Below are 19,531 nucleotides of genomic sequence, written 5' to 3' on the forward strand. Positions count from 1 at the left end.
CTCACAGACCTGTAACGTCTTCTGTAAGAAGCTTTTCTGTCCCCCACTCGTTACCTGTATGAATGGCACCTGTTTGACCTCATCATCTGTATAAAAGACACCTGTCCACAGCCTCAACCAGTCAGTCTCCAAACTCCGCCATGGCCAAGACCAAAGAGCTTTCGAAGGACACCAGGAAAAGAATTGTAGACCTGCACCAGACTGGGAAGAGTGAATCTACAATAGGCAAGCAGCTTGGTGTGAAAAAATCAACTGTGGGAGCAATCATCAAAAAATGGAAGACATACAAGACCACTGATAATCTCCCTCGATCTGGGGCTCCACGCAAGATCTCATCCCGTGGGGTCAAAATGATCATGAGAACGGTGAGCAAAGATCCCAGAACCACACGGGGGGACCTGGTGAATGACCTGCAGAGAGCTGGGACCAAAGTAACAAAGGTCACCATCAGTAACACACTACAACGGCAGGGAATCAAATCCCGCAGTGCCAGACGTGTTCCGCTGCTGAAGCCAGTGCATGTCCAGGCCCGTCTGAAGTTTGCCAGAGAGCACATGGATGATACAGCAGAGGATTGGGAGAATGTCATGTGGTCAGATGAAACCAAAGTAGAACTTTTTGGTATAAACTCAACTCGTCGTGTTTGGAGGAAGAAGAATACTGAGTTGCATCCCAAGAACACCATACCTACTGTGAAGCATGGGGGTGGAAACATCATGCTATGGGGCTGTTTTTCTGCCAAGGGGACAGGACGACTGATCCGTGTTAAGGACAGAATGAATGGGGCCAAGTATCGTGAGATTTTGAGCCAAAACCTCCTTCCATCAGTGAGAACTTTGAAGATGAAACGAGGCTGGGTCTTCCAACATGACAATGATCCAAAACACACCGCCCGGGCAACAAAGGAGTGGCTCCGTAAGAAGCATTTGAAAGTCCTGGAGTGGCCTAGCCAGTCTCCAGACCTCAACCCCATAGAAAATCTGTGGCGGGAGTTGAAAGTCCGTGTTGCTCGGCGACAGCCCCAAAACATCACTGCTCTTGAGAAGATCTGCATGGAGGAATGGGCCAAAATACCAGCTACTGTGTGTGCAAACCTGGTAAAGACCTATAGTAAACGTTTGACCTCTGTTATTGCCAACAAAGGTTATGTTACAAAGTATTGAGTTGTATTTTTGTTATTGACCAAATACTTATTTTCCACCCTGATTTACGAATAAATTCTTTACAAATCCTACCATGTGAATTCATGGATTTTTTTTTCACATTCTGTCTCTCACAGTTGAAGTGTACCTCTGGTGCAAATTACTGACCTCTGTCATCATTTTAAGTGGGGGAACTTGCACAATCGGTGGCTGACTAAATACTTTTTTGCCCCACTGTATATATATATATATATATATATATGTAAAAGGCAGCATGAGAGAAGATACTCTTCCACCAAGAACAATCAAGAGGGGAGCTTTTGGCTCTCGACTTTGTAATGGAACCATTAAAACAAGACTTTACATAATGATTATCTGGATTTATGGTTGAGGTCGGCCCAACAGCCTTTAGGAATTAGAATATTAAACATGGTCAAAAAAAGCAGAGAAGCGGGTCAGTGAAATCAGTGATGAAATTTCACGAAGCAAATGCCACATTTTTAATGAGCGCAAGGCCGTTACCTGGAAACTGTTAGGAAAACAAGATACATCTGGGTGAATGATCGTGTTTGCAAAATGATCTCCTAAGGCAAACCCCAATTACAGCGAAATTAACATTAATAGATGGCAGTGTATAACATTAATCATGCTTAGGAGACACACACCATGGAAATAAATCTGAAGTAATAACCGTGCTGCTGGAGTGGAGCGTATTAAGACTTTTTATTTACTCAGTCATTTTAAAAGGGCACTCTATACAAGTTAAAACATATGCTGCTTTGAATATTTTTATGTGACATGAAATAAAACTGTCTGCAATTACTATCATTTTTTAGTTTGAAAATATTAACTGCTCAGACTTCTCATGGTTGACTAATATAGAGGCACATGACAGAATATAAAGACATTTCGTACTCTGTAGTGATCATGGCAACGGATGGTATGAAAGATGGGCGTCACTTCCGTGATGTCATCCATCCGTTTCTGAACTGTTTTGAAATCCTAATTGTGTTATCCCCGTCATCAGCATGGTGTTTGAAAGAGGATGTGAAGAAACAGGATCTGAAGAGCCATTAGCCAATGAACATAGTACAAATAATCCCACAATGTCCAAAATTTGCCCATAAACTCATCAGCAAAGTTTTTACAGATGCAAAGCCTGAGGGTCGTTTAAGATACTGTCGAGGTTTTGCAGATATGTGCCTGCTAGCTATGTGATGTTAACTTGTTGTATAATTGTGACAACCCTGTAATAATGTAGGGTCAAGTGAAAAAACTCCCAGCCACACAGGCTTGCCGAATAGTTAGCAAGTGTTTGCAGATTAATATGAATAATTAGAGGCAACTAATCTGCTAGCAACCAAAGCAATTACTAGGAGGTTTCTGTTGCAGCACCTTCTTTGCACTCAATTTTACCCAAGGTGAAGAAGTCACTTGGATGAGTGACGAAACGTTTCTCCCACTGAAAAAAAGCTACATCCAGATGAACAGAATCAACTTTTTGGGATCTACTTACCTGGATGATTGAGCATGCATCAAGACACCTCAATGCTAATACTTTTTTTTTCTTTTACTTGAACCAGTCTGAGTCTCGTAGGATGCAACATTCACCACCTTGGCAGTTGTAACGTCAACCTTCACTGTTTTGTCTTTAATTTTTTTAAATTATAATCACTCTAAAGGAAATACTTTGGAAGGATGTGCCCTTTCTGGATTCCATTGTGGACACCGTGTTTCAGTTGCTTCAGTCATATGGTTTCCTGGTTTTTGGCAACTCTATGTGCAACTTTCCTGTGTTTTTAGCTACACAATTCAATGTAAACTTGTCTCCATGAGAGAAATGGAGGTGTGTCAGACTGCAGATATTAAGCACATGTCTATTAACTTTGAATGATTCTGACTCAACAGCATAGGCTTGGTGGTAAGAGAAAATTTATTTTGCGTGCACACTTGGTTTTTTTTGCAAGGTTAGACCATGTTTTAGTACATCAACAATGCTGATCTCAGTCTCAGTTTGCATGCATAGCATAGCAAGTGTCAGAGGTTGTGAAAGTGTCAGAGTGTCTGGTAATGTGAAACAGGATGTTCCGCATGCTCGTTTCACTGACACTCTGCGTTTTGGGCCTTTGCACACTTCATACTGTAGCATTTCTCAGTTATTTACAGCTCGAGCTAAGAAATCTATACCTGAGTGTTCACATAGGTTTATATGATTTTATAGTTTTTACATATATTTGTTCTTTTCAACCCGTGTAGCATCCCTTTCTCCTTTACTACTTAGCTCATTTATTTGTAACTCTTTCCTCTCCATCTAGCTTTTCTTTTGCTCTAGCTTTTCTTATACACCTAAATTCCCTAATTGTCTAAAATTCCTGACGCCCTCACTCCTTTCCCCAAGTCTCTGTGGATTACTTTGCCCTTTGGTTGAAAATTGTTATGTTGAGTCAGAGGTAAATGCAGATTGTTGCCCTCTTTGAGCCTCCTTGCCGACATGCCTTTCTGTTTAAGATAACGTTTTGTCACTTGTCACTAAATGCTTGCTCAAAGTGAATAGTTGGGTGTCCCTCTAGTTCTCAAAGATGTCAGGACGTAATGTGTAAATATTTTCATGTTTACAAACAATGATATTTGAAAAATAATTTTTCCCCTCAAACGTTATAAATTTGCAGCAATCACAATCTTAAAGACTGACTGTGACTTTTGAGGTATTCTAGACTTCTTGAAGCACCTCCCACAACTTTTTTCTGATTAGTTTGATGGGCACTTCCTAGATACCAAATAATCAGAAGCTCAGTTTTGGAGCTGTGATTTGGGTCGTTGTCCTGCTTTAGGAGGAAAGTGGTTTCAACAGCTTCCACAGGGTATGGCTTTGCCTCGCAAAATGCAGCGGAAGCTTTGCTTGTTCAAGATTCCTTTCATCCTGTCCAAAAATTACCCTCTTTACCACCATCCTTAAAAGACAGCTTCAGGCACTCATTCAGCATCATTTTCAGCAAGTTTGCCTTTTTGATCCAGAAACCTCAAATTTAAAATTCTCTGCATATATGTATTTTTCAGTCTTACTTTGTCCATTGACTGTATTTTGTTACTAGCCCTAATCTTTTTCTTCCATTGGCCAGTCTCATATTTGGCTTTTTCGTCTCTTCTTAGAAGGCCATTTTCCTTCTGTTGCTTCTTAACTGTTGATATTTAGGCTGCTGTTTTGGCGGGATACCGTTCAATGAGGTTTCCAGGTGAGGACCTGTACCGCTTCTGTTTCTCAAACTAGACTATAATGTATTTGGCTCAGTTGTCCACAGACAAGTCACCCCTTTTTTTACCCACTTTGACGCTATAAAGGCCGATGCTACACATACTTAGCCGATTTGTTTAGCTTTTTTAATCAGCAAAATCGTAACAGGAAATGTGATTAACTTGCATTAGCTAAAGTACTGCACCACTGGATGATAAAAAAATTCAAATTAATGATTACAAATGTACTTTTCTTTCAACAACCTGGGAAGTTGACTATAAACCTTTGAACAGTAGTGTATATGTTGTATGTATAAGGGATTAGAGGGGATGAATAGCTCTTTGACATTTGTTATGACTGAGAGATGGCTATGGCTGGAGACGACTCAGTCTCGTTTGGCAAATGACAGTAGGAACGTGCACTGCCAGGCCATGGTGTGTGTCAGCTCTGATATTCTCAATGACTCATTCAGCAAGGACAGAGGAATGAAAGCAAAGAGAAAATATCTGAGCCTGTCACTGCTGACACTGACTTCTACTGAATTCACCCACTGTTTGAACTGCATGATGCGCTGCACATTGATCTCAGCAGTGTGAGTGTTTGCTGGCTGTGAGCACAGGAAATTCTTTTTCTTTTTTTATGTCATACACGTAGCCTTGTAGTTTCAGACTGTCAGTTCTTGAATTGTATTAGAAGAAAAAAACGTCTGTTTAGTCTAGGTAGGAAAAGTGGGCAGAGAGAAAGTATGTGCCTGCCTGTATGTCAGTGTTTGCGAGAGGTCACATGAGAGGAGGAGTGACAGAGAGCGAGAGAGGTCCCCGGGGCTCCGTGCATTGTGCCAGTGTGCGTTTACAATAGGCTCTTTGGAAAGGCTTCACAGCCAGTGAACTGCTCTATTTAGACTTAGCCGACCAGGCTTTGCCTCACTGGAGCTCGACTTTTATCCTCTCTTTTTCTAAAGCTCTTGGTTTAGCCTCACCATCCTGCCCCGCACCTCAGTAAGACACTCAGCTCCTGTCTGTCCAGTGTCTGGTCACAGTCCTCACGGTGGGGGTCGTGTGGTGGTGATGGTGTTGGGGGTCCACTTCACATACTGCTCTAAGAATAGTTCAGTAACTCTCTGTGAGTGAATTGCAGTGTTGTCTCTCTCCTTCATGTTGCATTCCAGAGTAGGAGGCCTGAATATGCAACGTCTGCTACCCTTCGACTCCCATGTTCTGCTGCCTTCGCCCTCTTGTATTTGCATACTTACTTGCACTCTGAGGCGCTGATATGTGATCTGGACTTTTCCTCGTTAACTCTTTTCAACGATTGGAGGGGGTAAGATGGAGACACCCCAGGAGTGATCTAATTAAGCAACAAATTGACAGGATGGAATAATATTTTAGCTGCCACCAGCTGGAGAGGACATCCTTAAAATCTGTAAACTAACAAACAAACATGTTTTTGCAAGATGTTTGAATCTTTCAGGTGTTTTTTCTTCCTATTTACTCTGGTTGTGCCCAGCAATAATCCCGCCTTACTGTTTACACCATTTGACAGCAAAATAGATACCAACATAAATTCACGCATACACACAAACTGACTTAAATGGAGTTTTTAATGCCAGTTTATAATGGATTGTAAGCAGCATTAAGCTGCATTTAATCAAATTAGGAATCTGTTATGAAGCTACTTTTTTTTTGTGAATAAACGGACAATCATTTTAAAAAAAAGTCCAACAAAGTTTTATCTTTAAAATAAATTGCTTCACACTTTGGAAAGTAGCAGGAATTTTTCACTCCCATGAACTATGGTTCCTGGAAGTTGCTGACTCTTGCTGAGTGAAATCAGATTCACCAAAAACCTCCCAGGGTTGTAGAATCTGGACTCCTAGGTCTTCAGCAGTCATTTCCCAGCAACTGCCATCAACCTGCAGCAGCCACTTGCAACCACTCAGGGACTGGTGGCTATCAGACAACTGCTGAAGACCCTTATTCACTTGATGCTTTATTATTACCATGATTTTCATATGTCCAAAATAACCAACAAGTTAATGTCACGTGGTTAGAGGTAACGTGTCTGCAAAATCTCGGTAGTCAGTCTGTTGTTTTTGGGGTTTTTGGTAATTGCTGATTTTAGCTTTTCGTTTTTTGTTTTGGATTTACCGTTTTACTGTGGATTTGCACTCTCTAATAGTTTGTGCCTTAACTCTGCATCTTTCTCTGTGCATACAAGACACATCAATTTTATGTGGCTTAAATGTCAGCCAAAGAGGGAATCTGCAAAAGAAATAGGAAAAGAAAAGCTTGGGGCAGAGTGAGAGACAGAAGAGGTATTTTGAGTTTTTAGGAGGTGGGAGAAGAGGGAAAGAGGAAAAGGTAAGGGAGGATAGCACATATAAAAAAAACGCATGAGGAAAAGTCTTAAGAACAGCTGCGTCCTTATTCTAAACTGGGACCTCGGGGAAAGGGAGCAGAGCTGAGTGGGCATCTGGTAGACTGTTAGCGCTGGTTTAGAGGTTATACAGAGGTTACATGTAGGCTTTGTGTAGGTGTCATATGCAGGTGTTCTTACTGAATGATTTATTGCAATTCAGGCAATCACATGGGCTTTTCTAGAACAGTGAAGATTTAGACTGGGGGTTGATATGAGGTGTTATGATGATTTTTCACTGATTAGCCTAGAATGAAGCTGATATTATTTTTCTGTCTATGTCCCCAGTAGCTTATTATCACACTATCCATTGTGCTGGTATGTGTCTCTGGCATGGCTGCGTAAAAGTAAATATTCGCTTGGGCCCGATTTAGGATGAATATGGCAAGTTCAGAGTAAGGACACATTTTTCAAGCTACCAGAGTTACAGGAAACAGAAATCATTAGGGATAATTGCTCATGGAATAGTTACGGTTTCCTAGTGTCAGTGGGCCAGGCTGCAATGGGAGTGGAGTTCGGATTTGGGGGTACTTCAGGGTTTGATTTGGCTAGCCTCAAGAAATCATTAAAGTGTCTCGTTGGTTGGAGATTCCCTCACCTGGACAGGAAATAGGAGAGGCCAAACAGCTGTGTAAATGGTCCAGATAGGATCACAGAGGAACAACTATGACTACTGTGGCAGAGTGGAATTCATTATGTTGCTGTAGCACTCTCTCCAGTAATATCAAGTTTTGATGAACAGATTAATATTGGCAAACCCTCCCCTCTCAGCAGCGAAGGCTCGTCTCTGTTTGTGATTAATGTTCTCTCTGTTGGTTGGAGAAGCACAATTTAAAGGGGCTGGTATTTTTTTTTCTAAGTCACATTACCTTAAGCCTCGCTTGCTGTATGAGCTTCTGCTATCTACATTTATAAACATGAACTAACAAAGCAGAATTGAAACATACTGTAAAGTATAGGGAGGGGGGGGGGGGGGGGGGGCAGAACAGAACAAAGTATAAAAAGCCTTCCCGCTTCATCCAGATCAATGTGCATTATCACAAATATTTATTGCTGAGCGCATAGGAAGCTGGGGACCTCAGCTGTTCACGCTTGACTGCTGTGGCCAGACAAGACAGGGAAGGGGGGAAGGAGAGAACAGCGGGGAGACGTAGAGAGAGATGCCACGTGGGAGATTGAATTAATGAGAAACAAGCTGTGTGACAGTATAGCTGTGTGTCTGTCTGACGCTCCGCCTGCATGACTGCCTAATTATATGTCTCTTATTCCTCTTATGATGCATGTTTCCAAATGTGGGAATGAGCGCATGCATGTGAGCATGAAGCAGGGTGGAGGACAGGTGTATGCTGTTTTGACCTTCTAGTTTTATTACCATTAGCTCCAATAAGTGCCAGCTAAAAAAACAGATTTACAGAGTAGATAAGGAGACAATAAGATGCTACAAGTATCGCAAGTGGAAGCTTTAAGGGAGAATTATTTCGCACAGCTAACACAAGTGTCGATACTAACATGAAGAACTAATTACAAGAAGAGGAATATCAGCATCTGGTGGCTTAATAACTTGATGGTAGTTTTTTTATGTGAGTGACATCTTGTTATATTTCATATAACTCTATAAACGCAATAAACAGAAAGTATATTTTAAAAGTTCAATCTTTGCAGGCAGCTTTAAGCTTTCCCTTTCACTTAATAATGTTATACATAATTACACCCCTGATGAGTTCTTATCTCTAATTTCACACTGTCAGGTTCTATTTCTTTTATTATTCACTGTTGTAAAGGTGATGGTCTGTTCAAATGCCGCACCTATATATGCAGATGTCTACATGTATACTATGCAAAGGGTTGAAGCGTTCTTCCCAGGGTAAGATAATTGGCTACTAAAAAAATAGTTGTCATTTTTAACAATGCAGCTCATTTTCTGGCAGCTGCTCCTCACTAGCTCTCTCTTTCATATTCTCCATCTCATCTGCTCTTTTGTCCCCTCCCCCAAACATCCCTCCTGCCTCAGGAGTTTAGTTCTCAGTTTAAGACATTTTAATAGCTTCCTTTTCTAAACAAACCAGCTGCCAGAAGACCAGATAGTTGCTCTGGCACAGAGCGCCTCCTGGAGGTCATTTCTTATAGACTAGGGCAACCAACAGCAGCATGGGGGTGTGGGCGCAGGCATTTCCTCGTCAGCCACACAGGCTGCTGTATTGAGTCATCAGCACTAGATGGCATTGGCAGTGTGTTGTAGCTCTGAAGTCAGTGCTTCCTGTAACCTCACCCAGCTCAGTGCAGAGGCAGACAGAATCTGTGAAAGAGTCCGCAGTATCTTCCCCTTTGATCAATAATTCTGCACAGGCACATTCACAAATGAGAGCTGTGATGCAGTTTTGCAGTTTTGCAGTAGGGCGCTATGTTCATCACAGGAATCACTTTACCCTGTAGATTGCACAGGGCGAGGTGGCGGAAAGGAAATCGACATCATTGAGATGGTCTTACAGCTTTGTTAAGAATGCATTCTTTTCAGGTATTGTTTGGCTGCAGCTGCTGCAAACTGGGGATAAACTGTACATTTCTGCAGCCGCCTAAAACACTGTTGAAAAAACAGTTTCTCACTTTAGATCTCGTGTGTCTTCCTGTTTGTGTTGTGATGGTGTGCTGCGGTGACACACTCGAGCTCTGAGGTTTTACTGAGAACAGAACATCAGGATGAAAAGCACTATCACAAGTGATATCATGTGATTAGCGTTAGTAAAAGTACTACACAGTGACACCTGAAACTGCAAACATTTTCTTTGCTTTATCTCCCCTTAGCACCTCTCTGCTGCAAGCTCCTGTTAAAGAACTACCACAAGTCACCTGAACAAATGTTGCAGAAACATATGTGTGCAGAAAAAAATGCTCCTTAAATTATCCCCCTGACAAACTCCTAAGAAAGTGATCCCATCGTATTTATCTGGGGGCTTGGAGCCTTAAGAATTCCTCTCCTGACTCTATCCTACTTCAGCTACTCACGTCTTTGAATGTCACAAGTGAAACCCTGCACATGTGCTTGCTGTGTGAGACGAGGAGGGTAGTTTAAGCAACAATGAGGTTGACCCTGTGTTGCTCTAGTTGCACTAGGAGTGCCAGGGGCAAAGCTATAGTCTGTTGAGAGCCAAGTGCCTTTGATTGACAGTATTCTTCCTGTTGTGGTATCCATGGGAACAGGTTAGTGTTTTCCCAACTAAACTCTTTAGAGTTCTGCACCACATCAAACACGGCTGCTATGAGTCAGCCTCCAGCTCTACAGGGAACCTAACTATAGCAGAGCTAACTGCTTACAAGGCAGTGTGCAGGAGTTTTAATGGACTGTGGTTTCCTACTTGGCCTAGTTGGCTGAGGTATTTGAAGTCTGTAAAATGGCTTATGTTTGTCTTTTGCTAAAATAGTTTACCTCTGTGTGTTTGCAGCATGCACACTGTCATTAAACCTTCTGCAAAACTGTTGCTTTGTCACTTCTAGTGTTGTTTAGCAGAGTAACAAATCTGCAGAGGGGTTATAGAGACTGAGGCTCTACAGCTGGGAAACATTAACTCCACAGAAAAATGGCAGCACACTGCCCTGCACACCCCGGTGATGTCATCTATTATAAAAGTTCAAACTTGCACAAAACATAACCCCAGTCACATATAACCCTGCAAAAGCATATGTAAGCACACATACAGTCAGACATAATTAAAGACATATCGCAAAGATAAAAATGGACGGGCACCATTTCTGATTGAGCAGGTTAGTAAGCCAGAATATTTCAATACCACTTGTTATAAAAGGTTAAAAGTTTTTATTCGGAAATCCCCAAAAATTACTGGCTACTGATTAGCTCATGTGTGCTCCAAATAGTGTCTGTATAACTTCTGTTATTTCTCCTAAAGCTGCCGTCAAAAATAGCATTTAATTTTCAAGTTAAATCATCTCTCCTTCTCCTTTAAGACAGAAAGTGAAGTGAAACACCGATAAAGCATGACTCTGTTCAGATGTGCAAGATTAAATAATAAAAGACACCATCGTCTCAAACCAACACACTTCATTTCTCCTAGTGTTACATGCTTCTTATAGCATAGGTTTTGTCAAATCGTGGGAAATAAATATTACAAAAATGTTTTTAAACATTTTGATATTTTTAATCACCTTGTTATCTAAAGAAATTTCAGTAAATATAACATGTAATTATTTAAAAATATCAAAAACATCTACTTAGACTCTTTAGAGGATAGTTCTGAAGTACTTGTTAATGTAGGCATTGCTCCTTTTAGTAGAACTGTACTTACAGAAGCCAGTGTAATATTTGGAAACAGTTTGAAAGTGTGTGGAAGGAGTAAATGAGAGTACAAGATCAAGATAGCTGTGTAACACGGAGACTTTTCTGTCAACTAGAGGGCATGGCTGTGTGGGCATATTTTCATGACAGGACCATTGTGGAGGCCTGGCATACAAACAAAGCCCATCTCTGTGGTTCTGTGTGTAATAGCTGCGCTGCTATAAGGCATGTTCATCTGAATATCCTTCAGTGAGAGGCAGGGGATTTGGAAGCAGAGAGGCGGCGGTGGTGGGTGCGGTTAATGTTTCTCTCCACATAGTACATTGTACTGGTCATATGCACTGTCATCTCTTACTGAGTGGGGCATGTTAATATTTGTACACTGTGTGGGAGGGGAATTGCAATTCCGTACGTGCAAGAATCTATGCGTCTGTTTTTGTGTTTGTGTTTTGTGGTGTCCGTTGTGTGTTATATTTAGCTATGTAAAGCATTATAATAATTAGCATTTATGTGGGTGGGGGGGGTGATTTTTCTGCCACTCTGACACGGTCATTAATGACCTTAATCATGACTTAACAACATCACCATGGTTACCGCCTACACTCTGCAGGGAGCTAGGAGTGTGCAAACGCCTGAACCTGTAGATTATGTGTCTCCTGGTTAGAATTCTCCTGATGGGCTTATACATACACACACCCAGTTATTATATAGTAAAGATAGAATGTGTAAAATAATGTCCTATGTGACCCACGTTTCTGTTCTACCTATTGTAGTGCTTGAAATATGCAGCATTTTGAGCTGATTAGTTATATTATAGTGGAATATTCTAGCCATCCATCAATTTGTCCAATTCAGGGTCATAGGGAGGGCTAGAACCTGTTCAGAGAGTATACTCTGGTCTCCACTCTGTTGCAGGGCTAATAAAGACAGGAAATCGAATTACAATGCCTAATTAATGTACGCAACGCCATACCTGTTTTTGGACTGTGGGAGGAAGCCAAAGCACAGAGAGAAAACCCACACAGAAAGATGGAGAACATGCAAGGGCCTCAGCAGACCGTGGATTCAAACTCGGCAACTTTTTTGCATTGAGGCAAGATAGCTGTGTAACATGGAGACTTTGCTAACCACTAATCCACTGTGCCGCCCATCATGGAAAATTACTTTTTCAAATCTGCCTTCTCTCCTAATGAGCAACTATTTGCTATTATGATTTATTTAGTGCTTTATATTTAGAAGTGAATAGAAGGTGCTTTAGGCTGACTGTATAGTCTAAATAGTGAATACTGTAGGTGTATTCAAGGGCAACTCTTCTGTCTATATAAACAAGTCTGGTTTTATAGAAATCTATGAGAAAACGACCCTGCTGTTCATTTGCTTACTGACCCCTGTAAACACATTCCTAATGAGATAATGGTCTCAAACATTAGTTCAGGGTCTAAGAGAAAATGGATGGTTAATTGTCCATCCATCCATTTTCTCAGCCACTTACCAATTTCTGTGAGCGGAAGGTGACATCCTGGAGACTTTATACATAATAATTAATTTCACGCATGAATATTAATTGTGTAACTTGTGGTCCCAGTCGCCATAAACTAGACAGTGATGGAGGTCATGCTTTAGGTTGTATTTTTGGTGATTGACATATCACTTTCTTATGAGCATGCGGTTTTCTCAGTTTCTCAGAAAGATCCAGCGAGTCTCATGATGTCGTTCTTCTAAAACTAAATAGGGCGACGATCATAAAGATAAGATTTTGCAAACGATTGGGCGATATCACAATAGATGTGTTTCTCATCTGCTAAAACAGTGCTGTTCCTTATTTTTTTGTTTTTTGTTTGATTGATTCTTGTCTATCTCAGCCTCTCAGCTAGTGGTACTTTGACCCAGCTCAGCTCCATTTTTCCTTAGTAAAATATGTATGTCACTTTTATAGTGATAATAACTGACAAAAATGGCAGAGAACAGTAAACCAAACACAAAAGCTGCAAAGCTTTGCCTGACAATAGTTACAGGCATAGTTTCCTAAAATCTATATTTTGGTCTGCTTCTGGTTCAGCAAGTTCAACTGGCAAGAAAAAGAAAGAAGATTTTATAATAGTAAGAATTTCAAATTGCTGTAAAACATATGAAAACCATTTTGTTCTGTGAATACACATTTTTTGTTTCTTTCAGTTAAGCCAAACACTGTGAAAATGGAACATGAACAATAAAGCAAGACCAGATGTTTTGGCGACATGAAAAAAAATGGCAAAAGTGATCGTCACTGGCACTCAGAGACAGCTAAAAGTAATTTAATAGATTTTTTTTATGTGGAATACTTCGCTTGGTGTCCCAATACCTACCTATGTGCTAAAGTTAATGGAAGTTCTCATCTGTTCTCTGCAGCCCTCTGCAGACTTTGCCCGTAAAGCCACCCACTTTCCACTTTCCATCCACTTTTCATTCAATAGCCTCTCTCACAACTCCACAACTCTCTCCACTGAGCCTCACTCTCTGCCAGCCTCCAATTTGGAACATTATGCAGGATGTACTGCAGAAAACAAATGCTTACACATCACAATCACTATGCTCTTTCTTTTTTAAAAAAAAGCAACAGTTTATTTTACCTAATCAACCAGAATGTAGGATAGCATATCTGTGGCTTAGCTCATAAACCGCAATAACACAAACTGAGCCAGTAGAGCTCTGACTTGAAAAGGACTGGTGTAATTGGGAGACAAATGGGGAAGGACATAGCAGCAGAATGAAAATCAGGAAAAAAAGATGTAGGTTTGTGTGTGCAGGAGTCTGTGTGTATTGCAGCTGGTTCTGGTCAGCTGACTCCTATTGCTGACTCTGATTTGTTCGATGAGCTCGGCTGGGCTGAACCATGCACAGCTGCAGTCGGTGTGTGTGTGTCTATTAGAAGAGGGAAAGAGAGAGGGAGAGACATGTAAAGCTGCCAGTGTGTTAGCTCAGCAGCATTAGGAGCAGGACACCGGAGCAGAGCAGTTCAGCGAAAACAAAACTGGCAAAGCAGGACTGGGAGAAGTGAAATTGGAGAGGAAAGCTGGGACGGGCACAGGGAGTTTAGGATGGAGCTTTAGTTACTGCATTGGGCTTGAACCGAGTACAGCAGCACTGGCTGGACCAGGGGCTGAACTGAGCTGTTCAGGGCAAACTGCTGTGCCTCAGTTCAGGTGACGCTCACACTGCCAGACGGAATCAGGACAGGCTGGACTTGGAGTCTCCAGCTTTGGATTATGGGTTGCTCGGCCAGTGTGGTACTGCTCCTGCGCTCAGTGGGCGGGGCCGACTGCGGTCACATGTGTTCACGACAGGACCAGCTGTCACTGGATGCTGCCACGCCCACCTTAGAAGGTTATACCACTACCACCCCATCTCTGACCATCGTTGTAATGGTAACCAGCACAAGTGCACCTCAAGTTTCCATGCATGCACGTGTGGGCAGTTAGTGGGAACTTCAGCATGTTCCTGTTGTGTAATTGTGTGCTTCATTACAGTAAATATTTTTCACAGATTTTCATATTTAATGAATACCTTAAGGTAAAATTCCTGTTTAAGTTTCTCTGTTTTGTAATATTACCTTCTGCATACTTTTGGACTTCTCCTGCCAAACTTTCCCTCCTTTTAATTGCCTTGGTTTTTTACACCCTTTGTCTCTCTTGCTGCTTTTGATATATGATCAATGACTGGGGCCTGGCTGTTTCCCCTCACAGCTGAGAGCCTAAAGGACGGAAATGGAAAGAGGAGACTAGAGAGGGGGTTGGTAAGGTCAGACATAAGGAATCTAGTTTCTGTGGGAAAAAATCTGCTTTCTCTGCGTATGGTGTACAGAGGAGATGATAAAAATAGCTATTTAAACAAAACCATTACTGAGATGTTGGGTGGGAGATGTTTGACTGAGTGAATCAATGACTGCATGAAAGAATCCATGACTGGATAAGAGAACTGCCGAATGAATGAAATAAAAAAATAACTTGTTTCTCCTTTCTGACTGTTTTCATTACGTGTCAGCCATCTGTTTGGTCTCTGCACCAGCTTGTCTTGGCCAGATTTTTTTTAATTCCCATTGTGATCCCAGTTTCTGTAAGCCCAGTGGAAAAAATGTTAGACATTTGGCAGAAATGGGATCTTTACAGTCCCCCTTTCTGTTTCTTCGTTTCCCCCGTTTCACTCCACTCCATAAACCCCGTCTCTTTCGGTGCCTGTTTTCTGGGCTCTGTAGTAAACGAGAGTCACAATAGTTTACTTTGCAAAATCATCTTAGTCAGCAGATCCCTATGAGCAAAGGAGCATCAGCTGATCTATTCAGGCCAGGTTGTGCTTGAAACTAGTGCACTCGCTCTGCATTAACTAGTCTTTTTCACCAGCATGTTGTGTTTCCAGGTCACAGTGAGACATTCATCATTGCCAGCAGCTTTGCCAAAATCTTGCTGTAAAATGTGCAGCTGGAAGCCTAAATAAAAATACAACGCCACTTCCAAAAAAGCTGGGATGCTGTGCTAAATGTAAATAAAAACAGATTGCAGTGGTCTGCAAATGCCATACACCCATATTGTATTCACAATAGAACATAGAAAACATATCAAATGTTTAATCTGAGAACAACACATCTCAACACAACACATCTCCAAAAAGCAGGGCCATGTTTACAATGTGAAAGCATCCCCTCTTCTTTTAACAACAGTCTGTAAACCTGCTGCCGGACATCTGGGAGAGGAATATATTCCTTCTCTCGTCTGGTTTGGCTGCTCACTAGTCCTTATAATGTGCCAAATGTTTTTAATCAGTGAAAGGTTTGTACTGCGGGCAGAATCGGGACTCTTCTATTAAAAAACCTTGCCTTTCTTACAGTTGACGTGATGCGTTTTTGCATCATGTCTATATATGGCTCCTTCTTTAAAATACATTTGTGGGTGGCATGGTGAACCGTGTATACAGATAGTGATTTCTGGAGGTGTTGCTGAGGCCATGCAGTGATTTTCTTTGCAGGTGGCAGTGTTTTTAATGCAGTGTCACCTGGGACCTGAAGATCACAGGGCTCAAATACTGATTTTCATTCTTGTCCCTTGCGCACAGAGATTTTTCCAGATTCTCTGAATCTGTTGATGATACTATGTACTGCAGATGATAAGATACTTATCATTTATCATTTTGATAAGTTTCAAAATGTCCCTTCCTATTAGTACCACTTACTTTTCCAGCGTTTAGTTGCCCCTGAGATTTGTTGCTTCCATCAAATTCAGACCGAGTTGCTATGAATAAAATATTGGTTTCTGCGATTTACAAATCATGCATTCTGTTTTGATTTACATTTTACATTTACATTTTGTTTTTAAATGTTGTGTGGGGTTGTAAAGCAATTGGCAATAGACACCCATACTTATCAAAAAGAAATAAGTCAACCGACTGTCACTTTTGAGCCCTTTCGGGTCACTGAGGTCTCTGGAAAATGGCCAATGTTTGAAAATGTTTGTTCTGCTTCAGGTTTCTGCCAGTTAGCTTTATTAGTTCATATAATTTTACAAATCTACTTGTTTAAGCATCCATCAATGCACTTAAAAACAATAAAAAATAAAAACAAACAAATTGCTTCAGTCTTCATTCTGTTTGGTTGTGACAAATGTGAAACTGAGGTTTATAGGCAACCGGTGTACACTGTGGTAGGGCCACTATTCTGAAGCGATTACATTGCACAATCAGTATTCACATTCACTTATTGTAGAAAATGTGATCTGGACCAATGTGAAACTGACTCTAAGGGTTATGAAAAGTTTGCCATTTTTTAATTCTGTTTCCAGTTTTTGACTGGCTCTTAAGCCATTTCTCAACATTTTTGGAAAAACTCCTTTGTGACCATGAAACCGATGTCATAAATTTGTTATAAATATGTCATAAATATCTAGAAGAACCTCCATCCCTCCACCTCACCATCAAAGTATGACACGTTGTCTCCTCTGCCACACATGTGGTGGTCAGGCCGGGCTGCAAATTCTGCAGTTTCCCGTTAGCCACTGTCAGTCCTCTTCATACTGAGGTCTCTAGTTTCTTTGAGTGACTTTCAATAATGTGTCAGGGATTAACAAAACAAATTGGAAAATATGTGTTCATTTGCTGTGAAACCAGAGCTGTTTGTGGTTTTCAAAATGGTCCTCACACAGCTGAATGGAGAAGCTAAAAAAAAGATTTTAAAACATTTGATTTGCATTTTGCAGGAGGTGTGAAAGATGCTCATTGAACCACTAACTCCACACGCCAACTTGCCCCAAAAGAAGTAGAAATGTTGTTTTTCGTGAAATGAATGTCTTCTCTTAGAAGTGTCCCCATCAGTTCCACCGTGTCTCTTACCAGACCATATATTGCTATAATGATGTAAAACAGATGGCTTATGTCTGGGTTCTGTTCCTCTGTGCTGTCTCAGCAGCTGTCCCTGTCCCCCTCTTTCTCCCTTTCTGTCTCACTCTCTTAATCCCTATCAGTCTCTCACACTATTTATCTTCTTCTAAACTCCCTCTCCCTCTCTGTTTTTGTCACACTTTCTCACATCTATCCCTTTACAAGATAACATCCTCTTGAATCTGTCTAGCAATCTACAAATGACACAGACCAGCTTGTGTACATGGTGTGCAAAGTGGGGAAAACTTTTTTTTTTTTTTTTTTTTTTTTTTTTAGCTATCTAGCTTAATAATATGTCATCTTATATTTATTTTCTTCTTTTCTCTTTTAACTAAATTAGACGTCTATGTTCATGGATATGCTTGATGAAAGCAATAGAGTCTAGTGATCTATTTGCATCCTCCATACAGCTGTAGTTTACCAACATCAGCACCCACTCTTCCTCACTCCTGCCCAGAGGAAAAGAAGAAACAGAGAGAGTGTGGGACTTACGGAAAGTTGTTAAAATCTATGTTGAATAGGTTGAGAAAGAAGAAAGAAGCAAGCTGGGGAGAAACAGAGTGTAAAATAAAGTAGTTTTCTGCTATTTGATGAGCTGGGGAAGCTATAGAGGAAGGAAGGGAGCTGGGGTAGAACAAGGGAAAGGAAAAGAGTGAAAGAAGGGGAGGATGCAACTGCTGCTTTTTAGTTGTGTCGGCATTGCCGACTGGAAGGAGTGCAGCACTAAGAGTGTAATCTGTGTTTCAAATACAAAACATCAAAACCATGAAATTAAACATGCAACTGGATAATTTTTTAAATACATCTTATAAATTGCATTGAAGACTGCAAAATAAATTACTTGCTCAAAGTAAAATAGAAGTCTTTGCATTTCATACTTTTGTATGTGACCTGACTGGCATCGAGCTTAATTATGTGGGAAACTGTCTTTACACTTCACCTGAATACGTGCTAATCAAGCAAAATCAGCTACCCACACCTAGTCACTATCTAGATCTTGTGGCCATAGGTGAGGATAAGAAGGTAGATTTTATGCTTAGCTCTCTCCTTACTACAACAGACCGGTGCAGTGTCCACATCACTGCAGACGCCAAATTCTGCTCTGATTTCCCCTCACTCATGAACAGCGGCCCAAGATACTTAAACTCCACTTGAGGGAACAACTCATCCATGAGATGGGGTGAGCATTCCACCCTCTTCCAGCTGAGGACCATGGTCTCAGACATGGAGGTGCTGACTCTCATCCCAGCTGCTGCAGACTCAGTTGCATACCACCCTGCTGCAAACTGGAGGTCACTGCCTGATGAGGTCAGAAAAAGCACATCAAACAAGATGTGATCCTGAAGCCACCATAGTGGAGACAGTTCACCAATTGGCTACACCCAGATATCTAATTGGCTACCTCCCAACCCCAACTGGTCACGGCAGATGGCAGCCCCTCCCTGAGAGTGATTCTGACAGGGGTTTCTTCCTGTTAAAAGGAAGTTTTGCCTTGTCACTGTTGCCAGGTAGTTGCTTAAATGAGGTCATTTGATTGTTAGGGTTTCTCTCTATTATTTCAGGGTCTTTACCTCACAATATAAATTGCTTTGAGCAACTGTTGTTGTGATTTAGAGCTATATCAATAAAATGGAATTGAATTAGATAATTAATAATGCATACTCTGCAAGAGAATTTGCATTTTATAAGTGAAATTTGTGCCCAAGTTTTCAGAGATATCCCTGAGAAAGGACAGTTATGTGCAAAAGTCTTAAGCCCTCATTCAATTACATTCTGCTAGGAAGACAGGAGGCAGGTGCAAACATACCTGGAATGCAGCATATAAGACAACACAGCCTAAACTCTCCTAGGCAAGCTTTTGTGTAGTTTATTAAAATAGTCTTCAGGAATATTTCTTCAGCTTTCTCCAAAGCTTTTCTTTGGATGTTGGCTAATCCTACACTGATTCACACTGCTTGAGGGCTTTAGGGAGGCCAGTCCATGACTTATAGGTTTCCACCATGTGGTCTTCCTTCCAGGGATTTTATTGCATTGGCATTTTTGTTTGGAATC

The 19,531-nt window shown here is 41.1% G+C and overlaps 1 protein-coding gene across 6 annotated transcripts in view; it reads left to right on the top strand.

The window, feature by feature from the left end:
* The window catches only part of dock10 (dedicator of cytokinesis 10), a 65,551-nt gene that overhangs the window by 6,672 nt on the left and 39,348 nt on the right, over positions 1–19,531 (top strand). For 4 of the 6 annotated variants that reach the window (XM_006795420.3, XM_006795424.3, XM_087850983.1 and 1 more), the window contains exon 1: positions 14,017–14,481. The exons of 1 other annotated variant lie outside the window; for it this stretch is intronic. In XM_006795420.3, the coding sequence (XP_006795483.2) occupies positions 14,323–14,481 (159 nt within the window). In that variant the 5' untranslated portion in view covers positions 14,017–14,322. Of the gene's footprint in view, positions 1–14,015; positions 14,482–19,531 lie in introns of those variants that run through there. One more of the 6 variants, XM_087850978.1, reaches the window with a different exon arrangement.

This window comes from Neolamprologus brichardi, chromosome 14 (genome assembly GCF_056152115.1).
Source record: "Neolamprologus brichardi isolate AB-2024 chromosome 14, ASM5615211v1, whole genome shotgun sequence".
In the NCBI taxonomy this organism is placed as follows: Eukaryota; Metazoa; Chordata; class Actinopteri; order Cichliformes; family Cichlidae; genus Neolamprologus; species Neolamprologus brichardi.